The sequence below is a fragment of the Gallus gallus genome, chromosome 3, assembly GCF_016699485.2.
Source record: "Gallus gallus isolate bGalGal1 chromosome 3, bGalGal1.mat.broiler.GRCg7b, whole genome shotgun sequence".
In the NCBI taxonomy this organism is placed as follows: Eukaryota; Metazoa; Chordata; class Aves; order Galliformes; family Phasianidae; genus Gallus; species Gallus gallus.
Window position 1 is genome coordinate 66676876 of NC_052534.1, and position 19339 is coordinate 66696214.

Here is a 19339-nt window from a genome sequence, read left to right on the forward strand (position 1 = left end):
TGCTGGCCATGCTTCTTTTGACGCAGCCCAGAATATGGTTGGCTTTCTGGGCTGTGAGGATACATTGCCAGTTTATGTCCAGTTTGCCATATACCAGTATCCCCAGAGCACATCCACAACTACATCCACAAGTCTATGGACCTGGTGAGATGCATCCCACTGTCCTGATGGAACTGGATGATGTAGTTGTCAAGACACTCTCAGTGATATTTGAAAACTCGTGGCAATCAGGTGAAATCCCTGGTGACTGGAAAAAAAGGCAACATCACATCAATTTTTAAGAAGGATAAAAAGGATGATCCCAGAAACTACTGACCTGTCAGTCTCACCTCTGTGTCAGGAAAGATCATGGAGCAGATCCTCCTGGAAGCTATGCTAAGGCACGTAGAAGGCACGGAGGTGACAATGGAGAACCAGCATGGCTTCACTAAAAGCAAATCCTGCTTGACCAATCTAGTGGTTTTCTATGCAGGTCTAACTACATCAATGGACAAGGGAAGAGCCACTGATGTCATCTGTCTAGACTTCAGTAAGGCCTCTGACATGGTACTCCACAACATCTTTCTTTCCAAATTGGAAAGATACGGATTTGATGGGTGGACCGTTCAGTGGATGAAGAACTGGCTACAGGATTAAGTCCAGAGAGTAGTGAACAATGGCCAATGTCTGGATGGAGATCAGTGATGAGTGGTGTCAGGAGTCAGTGCTGACATCAGCACTGGAGACAAGTTCACCCTCAGCAAGTTTGCTGATGACACCAAGCTGTGGGGTGTGGTTGACATGCCTGAGGGATGGGATGCCATTCAGAGTGACCTAGACAAGCTTGAGCAGTGGTGTGTTTGAAACAAGAGTTATTATTTGTCTTAATGCCTCCAGAAAGATTGTTTCTCAAAATCATTGCTGGGCTGTCCTGAATCATTTTACATCTAGCCCATCACAGTTCACAGTCAGTTTTATTTTCTTCTTTGGAACAAAACTTCAGTTTGTTTAAGGATACTCCTGTCTTGCTTTAATGATCTGTTTAATCTTGCTGTTTAGCAACGCCAGCATCCTCCTACTCTTTCCTAAGTCTTTCTTTACATGTGGTGCACATTTCTTGAGTGCCTCCAGTATGTCTCCAGAGTCTCCATGCCATCTGTAAGGATTTAACTCCCCCAGCTTATACTTTATTTCTTCAGCAAGTTTTTTTTTCAAGCTTCTTTCTGAAGCTGATCTCAGCTATGATGATATTTATTTGGCTTTCACTATTTCTTCAAGGACGCTTCTTGCAAACATGCTCATAGAGAACAGCTCTGTAACTGCAGCAACTTGAACTAGGTTGTGCATGTTATCCAGGACCAAGTCCAGGAGTTGCTTCCCTTCTGGTGGACTCCCTCACCTGGTTGTAGCTGCCAACACCCCTAACTTAGTAAACTGTGAATCACAACATAAAGATGCTATAATGATCAGATAGTAGGACAGCTGCACTTGGACATGGTGTGTTGAGATCCCTCAGTGAAGCATGTAAGGATTCTCACTAATTTTGGTGAATGCCAGGACGTACATTTCTACTCATACTTGGAGTGGATAGCAGGGACAAAATTTAAATTAATCTTTCCTACATTTTTTTTTCTTCCCTGTGAACAACAAAATAACATCTCTAATTAAAAAAAAAAAAAAACCCAAAAAGTGCCATATCTATTCCCAGCAAGCTGTAATCCCTACCGTAGTCGATGTCTGATTGCTGCATCAAACTGTAGAAACATTATGTCTCTGTGAGCTGCTAGCAGCTGGGCTACTTCCCTGGGATCCTGGGGATTCTGGAGGCTGTCAATCATTCTCTGTATCTCTTGAAGTTCAGTCCCTGGAGTCCAAGAGCAGATTTATCAGATAAGGTGTCAGGAAAGGTACATAAAAATATCACAGCCCTGTAAATGCTTTTTCCATCCAGATATTTTGCACCCCATGACTTCCTGCTTTTTTCCTGCAGGGAGAAGATGAATGGACTTGCATCCTCCCTAGTACTATAAAAACAGGCTTTAAAATAGAGATTATGGCGGGTGCAGAAATATGAAGACATACTAAGGCCGTGGAGGAAAAGACATAGGAATTAAAAGTTACAATTATCTCAAACAGTTCTTTTATTATCTTTGCCCACTAAAAAGTCAATTATTATAAAATGCCAACAAGGCCAGTGGTATATTTCATCCTACTGGTTATCATATCAAGATTAAATTTATCAATGGGAGCAGAATCAGATCCTAAGATGGCATTTTACGTAGTCCAAAGACCCAGACTAGTTGTTACTGGGTAAGGAATGTAAGGGCAGCTTCTCCAACTACTCTCAATAAAATGTTATTGTAGTTCAATCCTGTTAGATGATGAATATTTTTCTGCTGAGGTTCTGAAGTTTTGGATTCTCTTTAAGCTTAACAAACTTCCCAAAGGAATGGGCCTCCCTAAGTCACTATTCCCACTGGAGCACCCATTCTCACTTGCTGTACACACAAAACGTGAGCATGGTGCTGGACTGCCTCCCAAAGCACACCCACCATAAAAATGATTTAACATCCAAGCAGCTGCTACAGAAACCCAATGTTCTTTCTGTCAGGATACAGAAGCTGCCATCAATTAAGGAAGTTAAATGTTCTGATCTGGGAGAGAGGGAGAATATTCCTGAACAACAGCAACAAAAAAGATATTGTGGCCAGGAGCAACACAGTTAAATTGCCTCTACAAAAATCCAATAGTAGAGGAAGCACAGTTCTGAGAGAACTCCATCACTGTGTGTATTTTCTGTTTTAAAAGCAAGGTACACATTAAATATGTCTGAAATTCAAGTACCTTGCATATAATATTTCTCCTACATTTGGTAATGTGTCTTCTCATTGCTCACTGCACTCAGCCTTCTGTATTGTTTGAAAGCTCATTAAGCATGCTAATTTACATGAGCTTTCTCAGCCATACACAAATGAAGTTACTAATACTCACTTAATGGTGCAGTGAACACACACCACAGAACAGGCAGTGCTTTTTGTTAGAGAAAATAAGCCCACTTCAAAATCATTCACACGCATGGTATTAAAATAAAAGCTACATAACAAGTGTTTATGATTCACTGAGTCATTTCTTCCCTTCCAAAAAGAAATTTCAGGATGTATTCAGAGCCGATAATAAAAATCTTGCTCACAAAAAATAAAGATACAAAAAATGTGGAGGCATTAAAAGACAAAGCAGGGCATTTAAATATGTTTCTCAATTCTTGAATAATTTTGTATCTTTACCAAATTGTCATGATTCATTTTTCAGCTTCAAAAAGATGCCAGGACAGAAGGGAAGCTACGTAGGTGCAGGTTTTACCCCTGAATTGTGTCTGAGCAATGGCAGATCTGCAGGCATATAAATGTAAGTGATCCTAGTTGGTATGGCAGCAGCCCAGCCCTGCATCACACGTACACACACAGAGCAAGAACTGTACATAATGTGTCATGTTGTGAGTCTCCCGCTCACTGCACTGCAGGAATAATCCAGGGGCTGAAAACAACAAATGCCAAGAGCACTTCAACTCCTGGGACAGCATTCTCTCCTGTAACTTCAGTTGCCTATTTAGCAGAAGTCTGGTTTAGTTGCACTCCTGCAACATTAAGCAGAGGAATAGAGGCAGCTCCAAGGAGGGCTTTATCCCACTCAGTGTAAACACATCTTAGCTTGGGATGAGCGACTGCTCTAAAGGTGTGCCCAGAGAGGGTATCCTGTGGTAGTAGAGGCACCCAGCAAGTAGTCTGACATCACAGCTACATACCCAGCCAGCAACGTGAAGCTAGGCACATCCCAGTCCTGCACTACCATTTAACATGAACTATTATTAGATGATCTGGTACTGTTTCTGCACAAAATGATGTCTGTGCAGGATGACATGCACCGCATCTGTTTTAGCCTTTGGAAAGAGAATCAAGTGACAGATTTACTAATGGAACCAAAGCCAGCTTTTTTTTTAATCTGCTGGTTAAGACAAAATCCCCACAAGCTGACCAGATGGCTTAACAGAAAATTGCAAGAGGCGGAAGAGCAATTTTTGGACCACATTTTCTGTTCCCTTCTGGAGCAGAAGTCACAAACCTGGTAGATATGCTGCTTTCCTGTAAGATGGCAACAGATCTGTGCACGGACTTTAAAAATGACAGTCCTTCATCAGAAAAATGGAGCAGGAAAGGGAAAAAAGTTAGAATGGAATTTTGTCTTAAGTCTTCTGTTAACACCAATCTCACGCTTTCTTTGTCCCTTTCTCATCTGCAGCATTTCACTCGCATTTGACAGATTTGGAGGAATCTGCCTTGAACGAGCAGTACCTCTTACTTACCAATCCTTCCAGTCCCTCCCCAGTCTGGAGTCAGAGGCTCTGGGTTTAATGCACAAAAAGAGCTCGGTGAATTTCCTAACTGAGCAAAAGCCAGGAGATAGGCAACGACATCATGAAATGCACCAACAATTTGCAGGCTTAGGCGGAGAGCTTTGAGAGCAGCCTGCAACCAAGACACATGCACAAAGAGAAAACCATTCAGATCATTGGCCTTCAAAACATACGTCAAAGTAGGAAATATTTTTGAGCAAGTGTGATTTTGCTGCCAGCTGTATCACTTAGACTGTGGCCCTAGTGATGGATACACCCAGACCCAGATAACTGGATCTTTGCTGAAGAACTAATTTTAACATCCCATGTACTTTCCCACTGAGGAAGGAATGGGAGCACTAATGGATGCTGCTACTCAGACACATTTGTTCCCTGGCCACAACAGCTGTCACAAAGTGAGACCTCTCAGGATGGTCTCCAAGGCAGGGGTTTGTGACTGCAGCCCTAATTCAAGCTGGAAGATCTGCATGGCCTCTCAGCCCCAAAGACCAGTGTCAAGTGCAGGGTTTAATTTAGGCTCAGGGTAGTGCTCACATCTGTCACTGTACCATCTGGTGTCAGCCTCTGGTTTAGAAACTGCTACCCCGGTGCCTCACAACAGCCTTTTTCACTGATTGTCTCTCTCCAAACAGCGTCCTTTTGCTGGAGGCAGAAAAGCTAGCATGAGGAAAATGCATACAGTTTCCTTCCCCTCACTGGAGTCTCCCTGCAGGTCCTGCATGGCCATGGTCAGCCCAGGGCCCTCATTCTCCCTGTCCTGTTTCCTTGGACTGAGAGAAGGAGGTCAAGAAGAGTAAAAGCACATAAAGGTAATGATCTGTCACTTCTGTGTATGAGGGGACAAGTATTGGAATAGCTCAGCTAGAAGGGACCCACAAAGACCATTCAGTCCAACTACCTGGCCACTCCAGGGCTAACCAAAAGTTACAACTCCAAATGTCTCCTGAGCACAGATAGGCACAGGGTGCCACCATCTCTCTAGACAGCCTGTTTCAGTGTTTGACCACTCTCATGGTTTCCTAATGCTCAGTCTGACCCTTTTCTGGCACACCTTTGTGTCCTTCCCATCCTGCCATGGAGCAGAGCTCAGCACCTCCTGCTGCTTTCCCTCCTCAGAGAGCTGCAGAGAACAGTGAGGTTCCCTCTAAACCAAGGAGACAAAAGCTCTCTCCTTCCTGGCAGGCACTCTTCATTAGCTCTCTTCATTACTGGCACATCCTAGCTGCATCCAGATCAAAAACACTGACTTATACTTCTCCACCTCCAATGACAAGAAGTACTCTATGATTCTATGATTCTACACTGTAATGCACGTGTAAAAATGTGAATGAACACATAGAACAAAATCTCTTTTAGCATTAGCAAATACTGACCTTCTCTGGAAGCATCTTGAACATAATCAGCACTTCAGTAGGGTGAGGGATGAACCACAAATTAAGGAAGGTGCATCCATCTGGGGACAGCAAATAGCGTGGCCGAGGATGGAAGGATCTGAGTGATCGCAAGAAGGAAGAGATGAAACTCTATTTCTGCTTGACACTTCCCAGAAATGCATATTTTTTAAGTTTGATGAAGCCATTACTTGGACATAGGATTTGCCTCTAGGTTTTGAAGCAGGTGTGTTTTAGATTATTTAACTTTGATGTGTAAGATACAAGCTAAAGGTTGGACCTAAAAAAACTTTGGAATTCAACAGAAATTTTCTTTGGTTTTAGTTTTCAGCCAAGTTCTAAAACAGCTCAGTTGAGAAATTCTACAGCAGCACGTTTGAGTTAAGCTCAGCCACCTACTTCAATGGCCCTAGTGGTATCGAAACAGTACTGATTACTGAAAATGGACAAGAAAAGATCAGGCATGCAGAGATGCTCCGCAATATGCTCTGGAAGGGACATCATCTCAGATGAGAGCCCAGTGACAGCTCCTCCAAAGACCTAGATACCCCAACCAAGGCACCAAGAAGCCCCAGTCCTCATAAATCCCAGGAGATGTGAGCTGCATTCAGCACCTGTGGGAAGTAGGCACAGGTTCTGAAGAAATGTCCCCTTGCTCCTTAACACAAGAGGCAAAGAAGCAGAGTGGAGTTGTTTTGCCTCACTTCCCTTACTTTGTCCTCTTCAAAATTATAAAGCATTGATTTATCAGAGCCGTGCCCCCTCCCACCATGTCAAAAAGAAGTTAGTCCCCAGATAGTGACAAGCACATCTAATTTATAAAGCTGGGATGTGAGCTGCTCCATGTAGGGCACTCAGAGCCTCTTACCCAGATACACGCTTCAGCTCTGCAGAATGGGAGACAGATAAGGCAAAGCAGCAGGCGTACATTAAACACCTAGATAATTATTTTAAACAAATAATGTGCAGTTACTAGTAGGCAGCCAGTCTATTTTTTTTTTTCCCAGAAGATATTCAAATGCATTTATTATAGGAATAATGTACTCCCCTGTTTTTATATACAAGGTGTCATTTCTTGTACATGAGGTACAATGTGCAGCCAGTACATTCTGAAATGAGACATAAATTCAGTCTGGAAATTAAGCTCAGCTTGTTCTGAAGTGAGCTTCACAGAGTTTTAAATCTTGATATATATATTTTTCTCTTTTGTCTGTGAAAAGTAAAGCTGAATGTGAAAAAACAGATCTTTGGTTTAGGTGGGATGGAGTAACAAAAGGTTAAACACCCTGTGTTGTATGCACGGCAATTATATTTGGGCAGGACTTGTTTAACCAGCTGGCTCTCACTAATTTTTGCAGAAGAATGATAAGCACAAACTGCACCTAAGGAAACTGCAAGTGATGCTTTTCGGAGTGAGAGCAGCACTCACACTGTATATTTCTGTTTCCTCCTCCTGACATCACCGCCTGTAAATGATACCAGGAGAGCAAACACGGATGCAGAAGCACACCTGCTGCCCAGATGTGTTCTGTCTTCACAGACTCAAGGGGACAAGGGCTGGAGTCTGTCACCACTGCCATGCTGCTCCACCACACCATGCTAATTACGGGGGCTTCTCTGCAGCCATGGCAGCAATGGAGCCCAGTGATATGTGGCCCTGGCACCTTGCTTCTCCAGGAGGAAAATAAGGACACCTCACAGCACCGATGTGAACCCAGGAGCTGCCAACCCCAGCAACACTAGACTAGATATTAGGAAGAAAATCCTTACTGTGAGGGTGGTGAGACACTGGGACAGGTTGCCCAGAGAGGTTGTGGATGCCCCTTCCCTGGAAGCATTCAAGGCCAGGCTGGACGGGGCTGTGAGCAACCTGGTCTAGAGGGAGGAGTCCCTGCCTATAGCAGAGGGGTTGGAACTACATGATCTTAAGTTTCCCTTCCAACCTAAACCATCTGTCAGGAGAACATAACATAATCCCAGACAAAGCCTAAAAAACAAACCCAAGATACACTATATTTGGTCACACAGATCCTACGGCGTCTAAAAGTGTATGGCTAAGAACTGTGACCTAGTTGTTTGGGAATTTTTTTATGCCAATCTAGGAACAAAGAAACAGGCTGAGAGAAGGAAAGGACAGGATGGTACTGCTGCACAAAACCACAGCACCACGTTTTCCTCTTTCTTCCTGCTTCCTACAGTTACCTTTAGGACAGCACCTGCTGAGGGAATCTTTCATTACCTTCTGTAAGATAAGACCTGCACTGCACCTGAGCACTCCTGCCCTTTTCTCAGTACTGCTCATGCATGGTATCCTGGTGAGGGTGGGCACAGGGAAGGTACCCACAGCCCTCTCTTCATCTCACTACATCTGGGCCCTGCAATGGGAGATGGCAGAATCCGGAGGACAAGGGGCTTCACCTGGTCAAATGTAGCCACTTATCATATGAGCACCTCCCTTTACCATATGAGTTGCTGGAGAGAGCCAGAGGCATTGCTAGGACACAACTCATATGGATCTTAAACAGGTCAGATGGATGACTCGTCCCTTTAAAGCACCAGTAGACACTCTGGGGAGCCTTATCAAAAATAGGTATCTCAAGATAGGTGGGCTCTTCTGGAACATTTCCGTTGTTATTAATGAACTTCAGGCTTTTGGAAATGTACAGATATAGAAATAGATTTTCATTATAAGTATTTCTATTCTCATTTCTTCTGCATCTTTTCCAGAAGCTTTGTTATTTATTCCATTACACTTTTCCTTTTTTTTCCCCCCCTTCCTCGCTCCACATCAGTCTGCCTCCACCACTGCACTGAACAACCTTCCCCTACTCTACATCCACATTTCTCCCACCCATCTGCTGCCCCTTCCCACTGGGAGGGATGGAGAACACACAACCTGCTCCAAGTGACCAGCAGCCACAAAAGCAGGCAGCACTGAGATTGCTTAGAAGATAAGAAAGCAACTGAATTAATGTCCCACAACAACCTTCTAAATGCAGGCAAGATGGAAGCCAAATTTCTGCTTTCATTATAACTAATTGACAGTTGCTGTCTACACAGTACTTCTTAGCTCTTGTTAAACAGCAACAGAAAATGAAACATTAACCAGTAGTAACTGATAAGGCGGGGATGAAAAAAGCACAGAAGGGCTGAGAGGGCAGGATCCACTTTTAATTAAAGCCTCTCCTACAGCTCCCTGCAGCTCTCTAAGATGACTTTCTAGCACAAACGCCCATTTCTGTTCTTTCCAGGGCAGGAGTGAGGTTGAGTAGCTGCCAGGGGCATGTTGCAGCCATCTCCGTAACAGCTGCTTTCCAAGCACTTCCACTTTAACTGCCTCCAGTAAGGGGTTTGCATTTCACTTGTGTTACAAGTTAAAATGCTGGTATTGCCCTTTTTGAAGCACTGTAGTAGTATAATCCTGTAAAGTATTCCAGTGCATCGAACCATTTACTTGCTGATGAAAAGTTACAGGACCAAGAAGCACAAGCCACTCTCTGATAAGAGTACGTGATGTTGGATATCCCACCAGAGACGATGTTCCTCCAGTTCTTCTCTGTTGCAGGATGAATACACCTGAAATGCACCATAGCCTTCTTTGCTTGATGTCCCAGGTGTAGCAGGTAGCACAAAGACAGTAGGAGTTGTAGGTATTCTTAGACATTAAGGGTAAAGGTTATAGATCTACAGGTTCTGCAGCCAAACTCAGCTCCTCTGAGCAAATAAGTCATGTTTGATTTAGTCCTTGCTAATAAACTAGGTTGGCAAACAAAACAGCTGCTGTGACAAGGAACCTTTCTTGGTTCTAACTCCCAAATGAGTTCAGAGAAGTGTAACTATGAACTGTCACTCTGAACCATCTGAATGCACTGGGGGTGGGGGGTAGCCTGAGCTTGGAACATACGTCCAGTAAAATAGCTTGCTTCTAGGATTACTGTCATGCTTTGGTACCATGTTCAGAGACAGCTCTTTGTAAAACGAATTGTCTTTTATATGGCCTATGTACAACATTCTGTGATTGTATGCAAAATTCTGTTGAGCTTAAAAGCCTCTGAGGATATCTGAGATGGGAGTACAAAAGGCAGTGCCTTAGACAACACGTAATGAAAGTCGGCAAATAATAGAAACAAAAGACCTGCATCTCAAGACTGTGGTGGGGCTACTCCCCAGCAACTAGAAACCCGGGCTACCTAAGGCTGGTATATATCCAAAAACCTACAACTGAGATGGGAGATGTCAACAATCTTCTGGTGAAATACTGGGTTGAACCATGCTTTATGATTTGTTTGACATGTAAGCACATTCTCAAGCTTTGTTATCAGAACTAAAGCTCTTGATTGAACATTAACGAATATTCATTTCTGTGCTTGCTACCGAGCCTCTCAATTGCTGGGGAAAAGATGAGTAAGAGCAAAACCAGTGTACTGGGCGACTACTTTCACATCCCAAATCATCTGCTGGCTGGTGCTAACTTGGTCATCTCAGAGACTGACATGCAGTCAGCAAAAGGGCTTGCCTAAGTTTTGAGGAAGGAGATCCTTGTAACATGGCCAAACAAACGTCTCTTCTGAAAGCAGCAGATGATTTAAGGTCAAACCCTTGTCTCCAGTGTGCTCTTTCTCTCCCTAACTTCTGACAAGTCACATGCCTGTTACTGACTTACTAACAGTTTTCATTTCAATCTTAAGTAAAGAAAAAATTAAAGGGTAGGACAATAACTTCAATACATATACTTAATCATTGAAGCAGAGCATTTTCATCCTGAAAATGCAATCATCTACTTGTTTTCCATTAAATACAGTTTTGGTACTAGAGGCAAGAACATCTCTGAGGTTTTCCTCCTTTCTATGCCAGCTTTTGCAGGAGAATGACTGTGCACATTCTCTGTCCATCTAAACTGCTTGCAGTCTGGCAGAGCACGCTGCTCTGGGCACCCTTAGGCTATCATTCGCCATACAAATATGTATTCATTCACATTTGCTAAGTAGTATGCATTGATCGAGGGCTCTGGCCCCCAGAAACACATTTTCAAAGATGACACAAACCTGGGATCAGCTGCAAAGTTTTCCTTTAACTCTTGCTCTTTTTTTCCTTGAGAGAGTCCAATTATAAAGTATTTGTCTCTGACAACAGGGAAATCATCCAAGAGGCTTCTTAGGCTATTGTAGAATGCAATGAGCTGACCTCGCAGGGCGTGCTGGGACACACGCTGATTCATCCTAAAAAGATGTAATATATGATTATAGTATACAATGTTGTGCAGGGCATCACCTTCCCAGATAAGTACTATCTTTGTTGAACCTAATATTTTCTGTAAGGACATCCTTTGCATCTTCTACAGTAAAAATTACAGGCTATGTTTCTTCCATACTAAGAAAACTAGAGGGATAAAAATCCCTAAAGTGGTATTTAGGACCCAAATAAAATTTTGGCTCGTCATCAGACAGATGTCTTTACAATGCTCTAGAAGCATCCACAAATTAATACGTCAACTGCTTTGTGGTAGCTATTGTTGCTTACATAACAATAAGGAAGCTGAAGCAGGAAGGAGAAAAGCAATGTGATGAGTTAATTGCAGAACTGCAATTAGACATTGTGACTATGAGTCAGATTTCACAATCACTCAGTAGCACTGGAAGTCCAGCCCTGGCTGAACACTACCTCCAGACTGATCTGTTCAGCCTTACCTACATCTTAGATAAGCTGTACCAGGGTAGGAGGTAGCCTGCCCAATTTGGTCCATGTCTGTGAAACCAAAGAGTGACATGCAGAATTTCCCTTTCCTATATTGTACAATTTTACAGTGCAATAGACATGTCTTACAAATCCAAGAGTCTACCTTATTTGCCAAACTTACTGTGAAACAGCTGCCCTACTTGCAGCTTGTTCCAGGGCTCCTTGGAAAACTCTATCCAAAACTCTAGTTTCTTCCAAGTTGTTTTACAAAGTAGATGAAAATCACAGGATAGTACATCACCACTATTTCATTCTCTTATGCACTGTGGATAATTTTCACTAATTTTGACAGTTTCATGGCCTTTCTGCACTTGACTCACTACCCTGTAAACAGCCCTTTGCCTTTATGAAGAAACTAAGTGGCGTATTTCCTCCTCATCCAGCAACACATCTTGTACTGCCTGTAACATGATCACTAAACCACTCTAAGTGTTTTAATTTTCCTTATTTTACAGAATGGCCTATGGGCATATTCATAATATTCTGAAAAGAAAGTTCATAAGCTCATATTATCCACATGAAACAGAAAGCCCCAGAACAAGTGTTATGTTTAAAACATGGTGTGTTTGCATGGAAATATCTATAACAGATATAAATTGACTATATGCTTGACATACAGTAATTCTCTATATCAGATATACTTACTTAAGACAATATTCAGCAATAATGTCTCTTTTCAGTTGTAGAACTTCATCCTATAATGAGAAAATATTTTCAAGTAGGACTTAGATGTGCTGGGAATCTAACAAAGCTAAAACTACTTGTTCCATTACAACATTACAAATATCTCAGCATTATAATTCCAAAACTGTAAGGAGGATAAATGTTCAGAAATATTTCAACCAGTGTGACAGATAAAGCCTACACTTAAGGCAGTCTTGTAAATAAATCCAGAATTATTTTATTCAAGTCTGGTTTACCCAATTTTGTTCAAAATTAGTGCAACATTTCCCAGAAGAGTTTGCAGCTAACAGTTATTTCCTCATACACGCATCTTGCCTACTGAGTTGGGAATGAGGTTATGACTACATTGAACTAAATAAATTCTGTTGACTTTCTGTCTGTGCAGAAGGAGTTTGCTTTTTACTACCTATTAAGTTCTTAATGACCACATCTAATCTGCAATGTACTCAGCAAAAGATACAGAATTGCAAGCAGCTTAATTCAGGATCCATGTTTTCATCTTTATCTAGACACTGGATAAAGAGTGCAAAAGGCCATATCTATGCCTATCATGGTATTTATACAATTTTCTATGACTCTCTCAATCTCTTCTAAAATAGAATAATTATTTTTAAAAAAGCTGCTAGAAATAGTTATGGTAGGAAGCCTTCCTCATGTAGTGTCTGTCTCGAGTTAGAACCACTGTTGAGTGATTCGTGCATAAAAGCCAAGAACAGTTCTGTACCCAGTATAACTATAGTCAGAATTTGCCTCCTTATTATAGTCAGTATTGTCCTCTTACTTAGTTTGGAAATAGCCTGTGAGCAAATCCTGTTAGTGACCACAGCCTTTAGTTAGCCATGTGATTGCAGACTGCTGTTGCTTGTCATGTACCTCTCTGTCACGAGCCCCACGGCCATACCCATGGGAGAGCACGAGGGAACAGCACAGCAGAAGAAGGTTCTCTTGAGTACTTTCAACCTTCCGTAAGTTGAGATCTGCCTACCCCTGAGGTGAAAATAAAGTATCTCTTAAATATACAAAAATTTCTCTCAGAAAGGGTGGTGAGTCAGTGGCACAGGCTACCCAGGGAGGTGGTGGAGTCCCCATTCCTGAACATGTTCAAGAAACATGTAGATGTGGCACTCAGGGACATGGTTAGTGGGCATGACGGTTGGACTAGATAATCTTAGAGGTTTTTTCCAACCTTAACGATTCTGTGATTCTGTGAAAATTTGCCATTTTCCGCCTCTACAGTAGAACTGCTGGGCTCGCTCCTCCACTTCCATGCAGCACACCTCAAAGCTACTCCCCATGGGCCTTCAAGTTACTCACTCCTGCCACTATAAAGCTGCAGCCCTGAGCCTGACCTGCACACCCTAACCATGTCCCAGCGTTGTAGCCTCCTCCTCCTCCCCACCTGCCATCGAGAACTGCTCTTGTCAGTGCTCAGACAGCCCGCATGTACTTGGCCACTTGCAAGGTAGTTGCTGACCCCCAAAGCCCCTTCACAGAGAAACAAATGGAACTCTAGTGACTCTCAGCAGATTTCCCTAGACCACAGAGGCAGCTGCATTATAAGGCAGGTGATCACAATGGGGTGTCTGTGCTCAGAAGGGTGCCTTAGCAGAATATCTTCCTCATTAAAGTAAGCTCAGAGTAAGTAAGCTCAGAGTAAGTATAGTGCAGTCTCAAAGGTACTGCTTTGCCTATGCACCAGGAATCAGTAGTCTCTCTCAAAAAGGCTAAGCCTCTTGAGGTACTTACAGGGTTTTCCATTCTGCTGCCCAGTGTTTCTTTCTTATGGATGAAAGTGTTCAGCATCATATCTCGGGGCCCTAGTTTCTCCAGCTGAATGGAAACAAAGGCTTCTGGAGGCCTGACAAGGGAAAAAGAGCATGAGAGCTGGCATGAATCCCCTCTCAAAAGGTTAGCTCCTAACTGCCACTTGAACTACTCAAATGACTTTGTTAGATTAGACACAACTTCTCTAACATTATTCATTTTACCAGCTCATTATACATAACAGATATAAATGCACTAGATTTTCTGGAGCAGCTACCAAGGACAATGTGAGCCCTGGGAGTGAGTATGTGGGCACATGAACATGAAGACCAGGCTCTGCTCTACATGAGAAGTAGCATAGTATTAAATGGCTGTATTCTGGCCCACTTAATATTTCTCATAATTTTGCAATGTTGTCAAGAGTTAAGACACTGATGTTTAGAAAACCCCACAATATGTTTGGATTTCCTCCTTTAAACAACAGGTGATCTCCATAGGATCTGATGTTAAGTCTGAGTCCCATTGATAGGGTATGGTTAAAGGATCATAATGCTCAGACTGGTCCACTCCAAGAAGTGGGGTGCCTGGGACTGTGTCCTTGTGATTGAAAGCACATAATTACGTTTTGTTACTGCCACAACCCAGTGGAATGTAAAGCATGATGTGCTCTGGATTCGCACATACACCAAACCAAACCCTATCAGTGATAGGGCTTGGCCAGTCTGTAACAAATACCTGTGAAAGGCTGGGTGTAAATATGAAGAACGCCCAGGAGAAAATGATGTGGCTGGTGTGGCTGCTGGCAGAAGCTGATCCTCTGCTTGGCTCCCAGATACAGAATTTCTTCCACTTGCTGAACTGCTCTGACTTGTTAGACTCACATTTCCTTCCTAAAATATCAAGAATATAAATTCTGTGCTTGCTCTCATAAAGAATGGCAACTCTTCAAGGTAGATTTGCAATTCTGCATGCTCTCATTTACCCTAACTTTATGGTATAATAACTCACTGGGATCACTGAAAGTCGCAGAAAAGAAACATTTCTCATGGAACACAGGCATAATGAAGCTGTAGAGGCAGCACAGTCACAGGCAGTACTCTATTAATAAATTAGACAACATTCTTGACATCCAATCAGCTACAAATAAAATATGAACACTCCCAAATATTTGCTTTTTCAAATATGTACAAATAGGTCCATACCCACACTGCCTGTAGGGGAAATGACTTTGCTTCCCCTTGAGCATTCCCAATAGATCCTGTTATGAAGGAAACTAAGAAAATTCCTCATATTTATGAAAAAAAAAACCAAACAACAGAACCACAATTCTAATTTTCAAGAAGGAACAAGTGTTAGTTTTCTAGGTTATTAAAGTCTGATTTCAAAAGTGGCACAGCATGGTCCAGATTTCTCTGGTTTTCCCTATGAGTTGCAAAGAAGCTAAAAAAGCACACTTCCCCTGCAAACAAAAAATTATTGTCTTTGGAGTAGGGAGAAACCAGAAGAAAGAAAAATACAAAAAAGCCACATGTTGAGAGTTTGTTGAGTTCCTTCTCCTAACTAAGTGCTGTCCTGACTCACAGTAATGCTAGCCTGCCAATGGGCCTGATCAAGAACATCTCTGCTCTGTTCTAGCAAAAAACTGACTTCTTACCTGAAGAATGATTCTTCCTGCTTCACTGTGCACATGGAATATACAATGTGCCTTAGAAATAAATGGACCGACCTGGGCACTGTCATTTCTGACAAAAGAATCAGTGATTGATTTGGGAAAGAAACCAAGGTTGGAGCTGCTCAGTTCCACAGAGGATTTCAGTGCTACAAGATCTGGTTAGAAAATCTCACACTTGAGAAGGAATGGAAACCAGGGACCAACTAGACCATGGCCTCTTCAGTCCAACAAGCTGGTCCAAAAAAGCCCTGGGAGGCTGCGCAGCCAGCTGTGCCAGGGATGTAGCCTGGGTGCTGCCCAGATTTCCACAAGAACAGTCTGTTGTGTAAAGGGTTCCTGCTCAGCAACATGGAGACAGCTTTGCCAGCATCATACTGAGCAGTTTCCTGGGCAGCCGTCAAGACCTCAGCTTGTTTGGGATGATGGATCTCTGCTGCATAGTGACGAATAACTGTCCTCCTTTGTGTTAGAGCAGGATACAAACTATGCAGCCATAAAACAAGTTTGTTCTAAGAAGCTTAAAATCTCTGGGGTGAGTTTTGGCCTTAGGAGCACTTTTACGTGTAAGGAAAAAAAATATAATGGAACTATACACTATGTATTTCTCTAGGAATGGCAGTTCGTGCTCAGGAGCTTGCAAGTAACAATAGCATAATATATCTTTTCCTTTTCTCCCCACACAGTTCTGAATGACCCAAAATGAGACAACAGGGAGCCAAGATAAAGTATATTTGTCCTTTTTAAACTTACTAAGAAACTAGTCACGTGGGAGAAGTTTTAGCTTTGTTCCCTTAGCCTGTTCAATATATCTCTAAGAACTTTTGAATCCTCTGCCTAATTTTAAATACATTTGATAGAAGAAGTCTGAATGGTGTAAAGTTCCTTCCAGTTTTGCAAAATCAACATCCAGTTAGAGAGGAACCACCCTTCCCCATGGAAAAGGCAAGGAGAATTTGATCACTAGCCATTTTACTTGGCCTGCTCAGCTCCCACTGGGTTTCTGGCAGTCAGCGTGTACACAGCTACGAACCTGCCAAAAACTTCTTGCCCAGCTATACAGCAAACGCAGGCACTTCTGATATACAGGAAAGGGCTGAGGATACTGCCAGGTGACAAGGGACCATATGGATGCAAGACAAGACAGGACTCAGGGAGTGTGTCCTAAGGAGCATGGAAAGAGATGTCAATATAAGTACAGAAAAGGCAAGAGAAGACCTAAAGAATCTCCTTAGAAGTTCAAAACTGCATACAAGGTTGCTTAGCTCATCACTGCCATCTCTGGAAGAGAAATACCTGCATAAAAAAATGCACCACAGGGCTCTACATCAATGTATCATGTATGAAGCAAGGGCAGCACCCAAGGCTCACATAAGAAACATAAGATGACGCCTAATGTAAGATGAGGAAGAGTAATGGCTGGTGACCCAGCAGATTTCTTTTAAACCAACATTATGGCATCAGGCTGACATAAATATTTCCCATTTGAAAGAGTGTTGACCATATTTCTATTTTCAGAAGACAGGAAAAATGAAAACAGCAGGAGATGATGGTATCACCATCCCAGAAAAGTACATATTTCAAGGTCGAACTGTGATTGCTAGCCTTTCTGCATATTACAGGTTATGAGATTTAATCAGTGCATTTTGAATCCAATTCATCTCCAATCTCTTTCAGACCTACCTTGAGGTATATTTTTAGCTATGCTTCATCACTTACCCAACTAATAGACTTTAAATAAAGTCACTGATGTGACACCATTTATTTTTATGTCATATGCTAATAGACAATCACAGCAGTTCCTTCAGTCATCGGTGATGCTGTTCCAAGTGTCGCACAGGATTACCATGCAATTGATTATAAGCAGGATTAACAGGTGCCTTCTTTGGGCTAAGTCTGACAAAACTCGTTAATAGTGCAATTTGAGGAGGAGGATGTTACTAACCTTTATGTCCAGGGAATGAGTAAACTGGACCAGGTAACAAAAGGAGGCTTGCTGAACAGCTGCTAAAAGAGCATTTTTCTGGATGACCTGGCAGGCAAGGATAAGTTGCATGTTCTTTATTCCAGATGGGCACAAGAGCTAAGGAGAGTGAAAATGCAAAATATTTTCATTTTATGCATGAAGTATTTGTTAGGCATTGTCTCTACAGTTTTGAAGGAAAGTTGCTTTACAGACATCACTTTGTTTTGAATTACTTCAGCTTAATTTAGTAAAATGGAGGGGGGAAAGGGAGAGCACTCTATTATATTCGTATGTGTTGTTATCACTGAAACATGACTAAATGCAAAGATTGAGAAAACAGTTAAATCATTTGTATTTAGTAAGCTATATTCTCAGATCTGCTCTGCAAATCACCGTATTACCAGAGCATGCAGCCAAATGCAAACAGTCTGGGAAAGGAGTAGATATTAAATAAAACAGATCTGATTTTCCTTGGTAAATTTGTAATTACATGCTGCAGAGTACAGGTAATGAGTGAGTTAGTGAAAAGAAAATTTTGAGGAGAGTTTTAAAGAATCATAGAATTTTGATAGAATCATTACAGTTGGAATAGATGTAGTCCAACTGCCAACCCATTGCCACCATGCCCACTAACCATGCTCCTCAGTGCTACATTTGGATGTTTCATGAAAACCTACAGGGATGGTGATTCCACTGCCTCCCTGAGCAGAAAAAGAAAGCTCCATGGCCTGGCACTGTGCAATACTGGTTTTACACACTCATACAATAGAGGAAAGGACTGAGTATACAAGATGGCATTGAAGACTAAAGTCATTTTCTTCCTTTAGAGAAGTCTCTACATCTAGTGTTGTTACCTTATGTGCACACAGCCACACACATGCATCCTGCTTTGTTTAATACATTTCCTCAGACAAAACTTTGTTGACTTAAAGAGGTTAACCTCAGCAAGGATTCCTGAATTAAGCCACGCAAAAATCACTTCATGAAATTAATTATAAAACAGTATTTTCATTCAAAGACCAAGCATAGAGAAGTTTATAGCATCTAGCAAACACATGACTGAGGCCCTTACCTATGCAGTGAATAAATAGCAACATAATACATATTTTTTGCTTATCCTGCAAATTAATTAATTCACCTGCATAACACCATCTCTTGTCCTGAAACTAAATTTTCCAACATGACTGTCGATCTCTTGAATGCTTAATGGTAAGCTACTTGGAATATATCTGCAACAGAAGTAAGATTTTTTATAAACACAAAGTACGACACAGAAAGAAGCCAAACTGAGGGTGAAAGGAAGATAGTGATTAGTTCAGAAATACTTTTTGTTTATTTACCCTGTACATTTAGATTACATGAGGAAATCTGTCATTCTAGTTCCAAAAATTGGTGATCTTAGAGTGTTGCTTTACTTTTTGGAAGTAGTTTTGTAAGAAAAAGACTATAACCCATGATGTTTTGTGGTTGAATTTACACTGATTCTTCAGCTTCTCCTAGATGAGCTTGGTCTAAACCAGTGAAAAATCTGCTTGCTTATTGCGATGATATCTTGTTGGTCTTGCATTGGTTCCTAACTCCTTTTTGTGCTGTCTTATCTCCTGTGCTCTGATGTTCACCACTGCCCACAGTGCAATTCACAGCTGAAATTTCATTCCAGGTTGCTTACAATTACCAAACTTAGTTGAAACAGCCAGATTTCTGCAGCAGATAAGCATGCACACAAGATAATGGGAAGC

General features: G+C 41.9%; 1 protein-coding gene across 4 annotated transcripts in view; it reads right to left on the reverse strand.

The window, feature by feature from the left end:
• Nucleotides 1-19339, reverse strand: part of LOC101748060 — an 89638-nt gene that overhangs the window by 27435 nt on the left and 42864 nt on the right. For all 4 annotated transcript variants that reach the window (XM_040698330.2, XM_040698332.2, XM_040698329.2 and 1 more), the window contains exons 22-30: nucleotides 18739-18829; nucleotides 17580-17717; nucleotides 14701-14855; nucleotides 13948-14059; nucleotides 12163-12212; nucleotides 10827-11000; nucleotides 5764-5881; nucleotides 4340-4502; nucleotides 1705-1843 (exon numbers count right to left, since the gene is read on the reverse strand). In XM_040698330.2, the coding sequence (XP_040554264.1) occupies nucleotides 1705-1843; nucleotides 4340-4502; nucleotides 5764-5881; nucleotides 10827-11000; nucleotides 12163-12212; nucleotides 13948-14059; nucleotides 14701-14855; nucleotides 17580-17717; nucleotides 18739-18829 (1140 nt within the window). The remainder of the gene's footprint in view (nucleotides 1-1704; nucleotides 1844-4339; nucleotides 4503-5763; nucleotides 5882-10826; nucleotides 11001-12162; nucleotides 12213-13947; nucleotides 14060-14700; nucleotides 14856-17579; nucleotides 17718-18738; nucleotides 18830-19339) is intronic.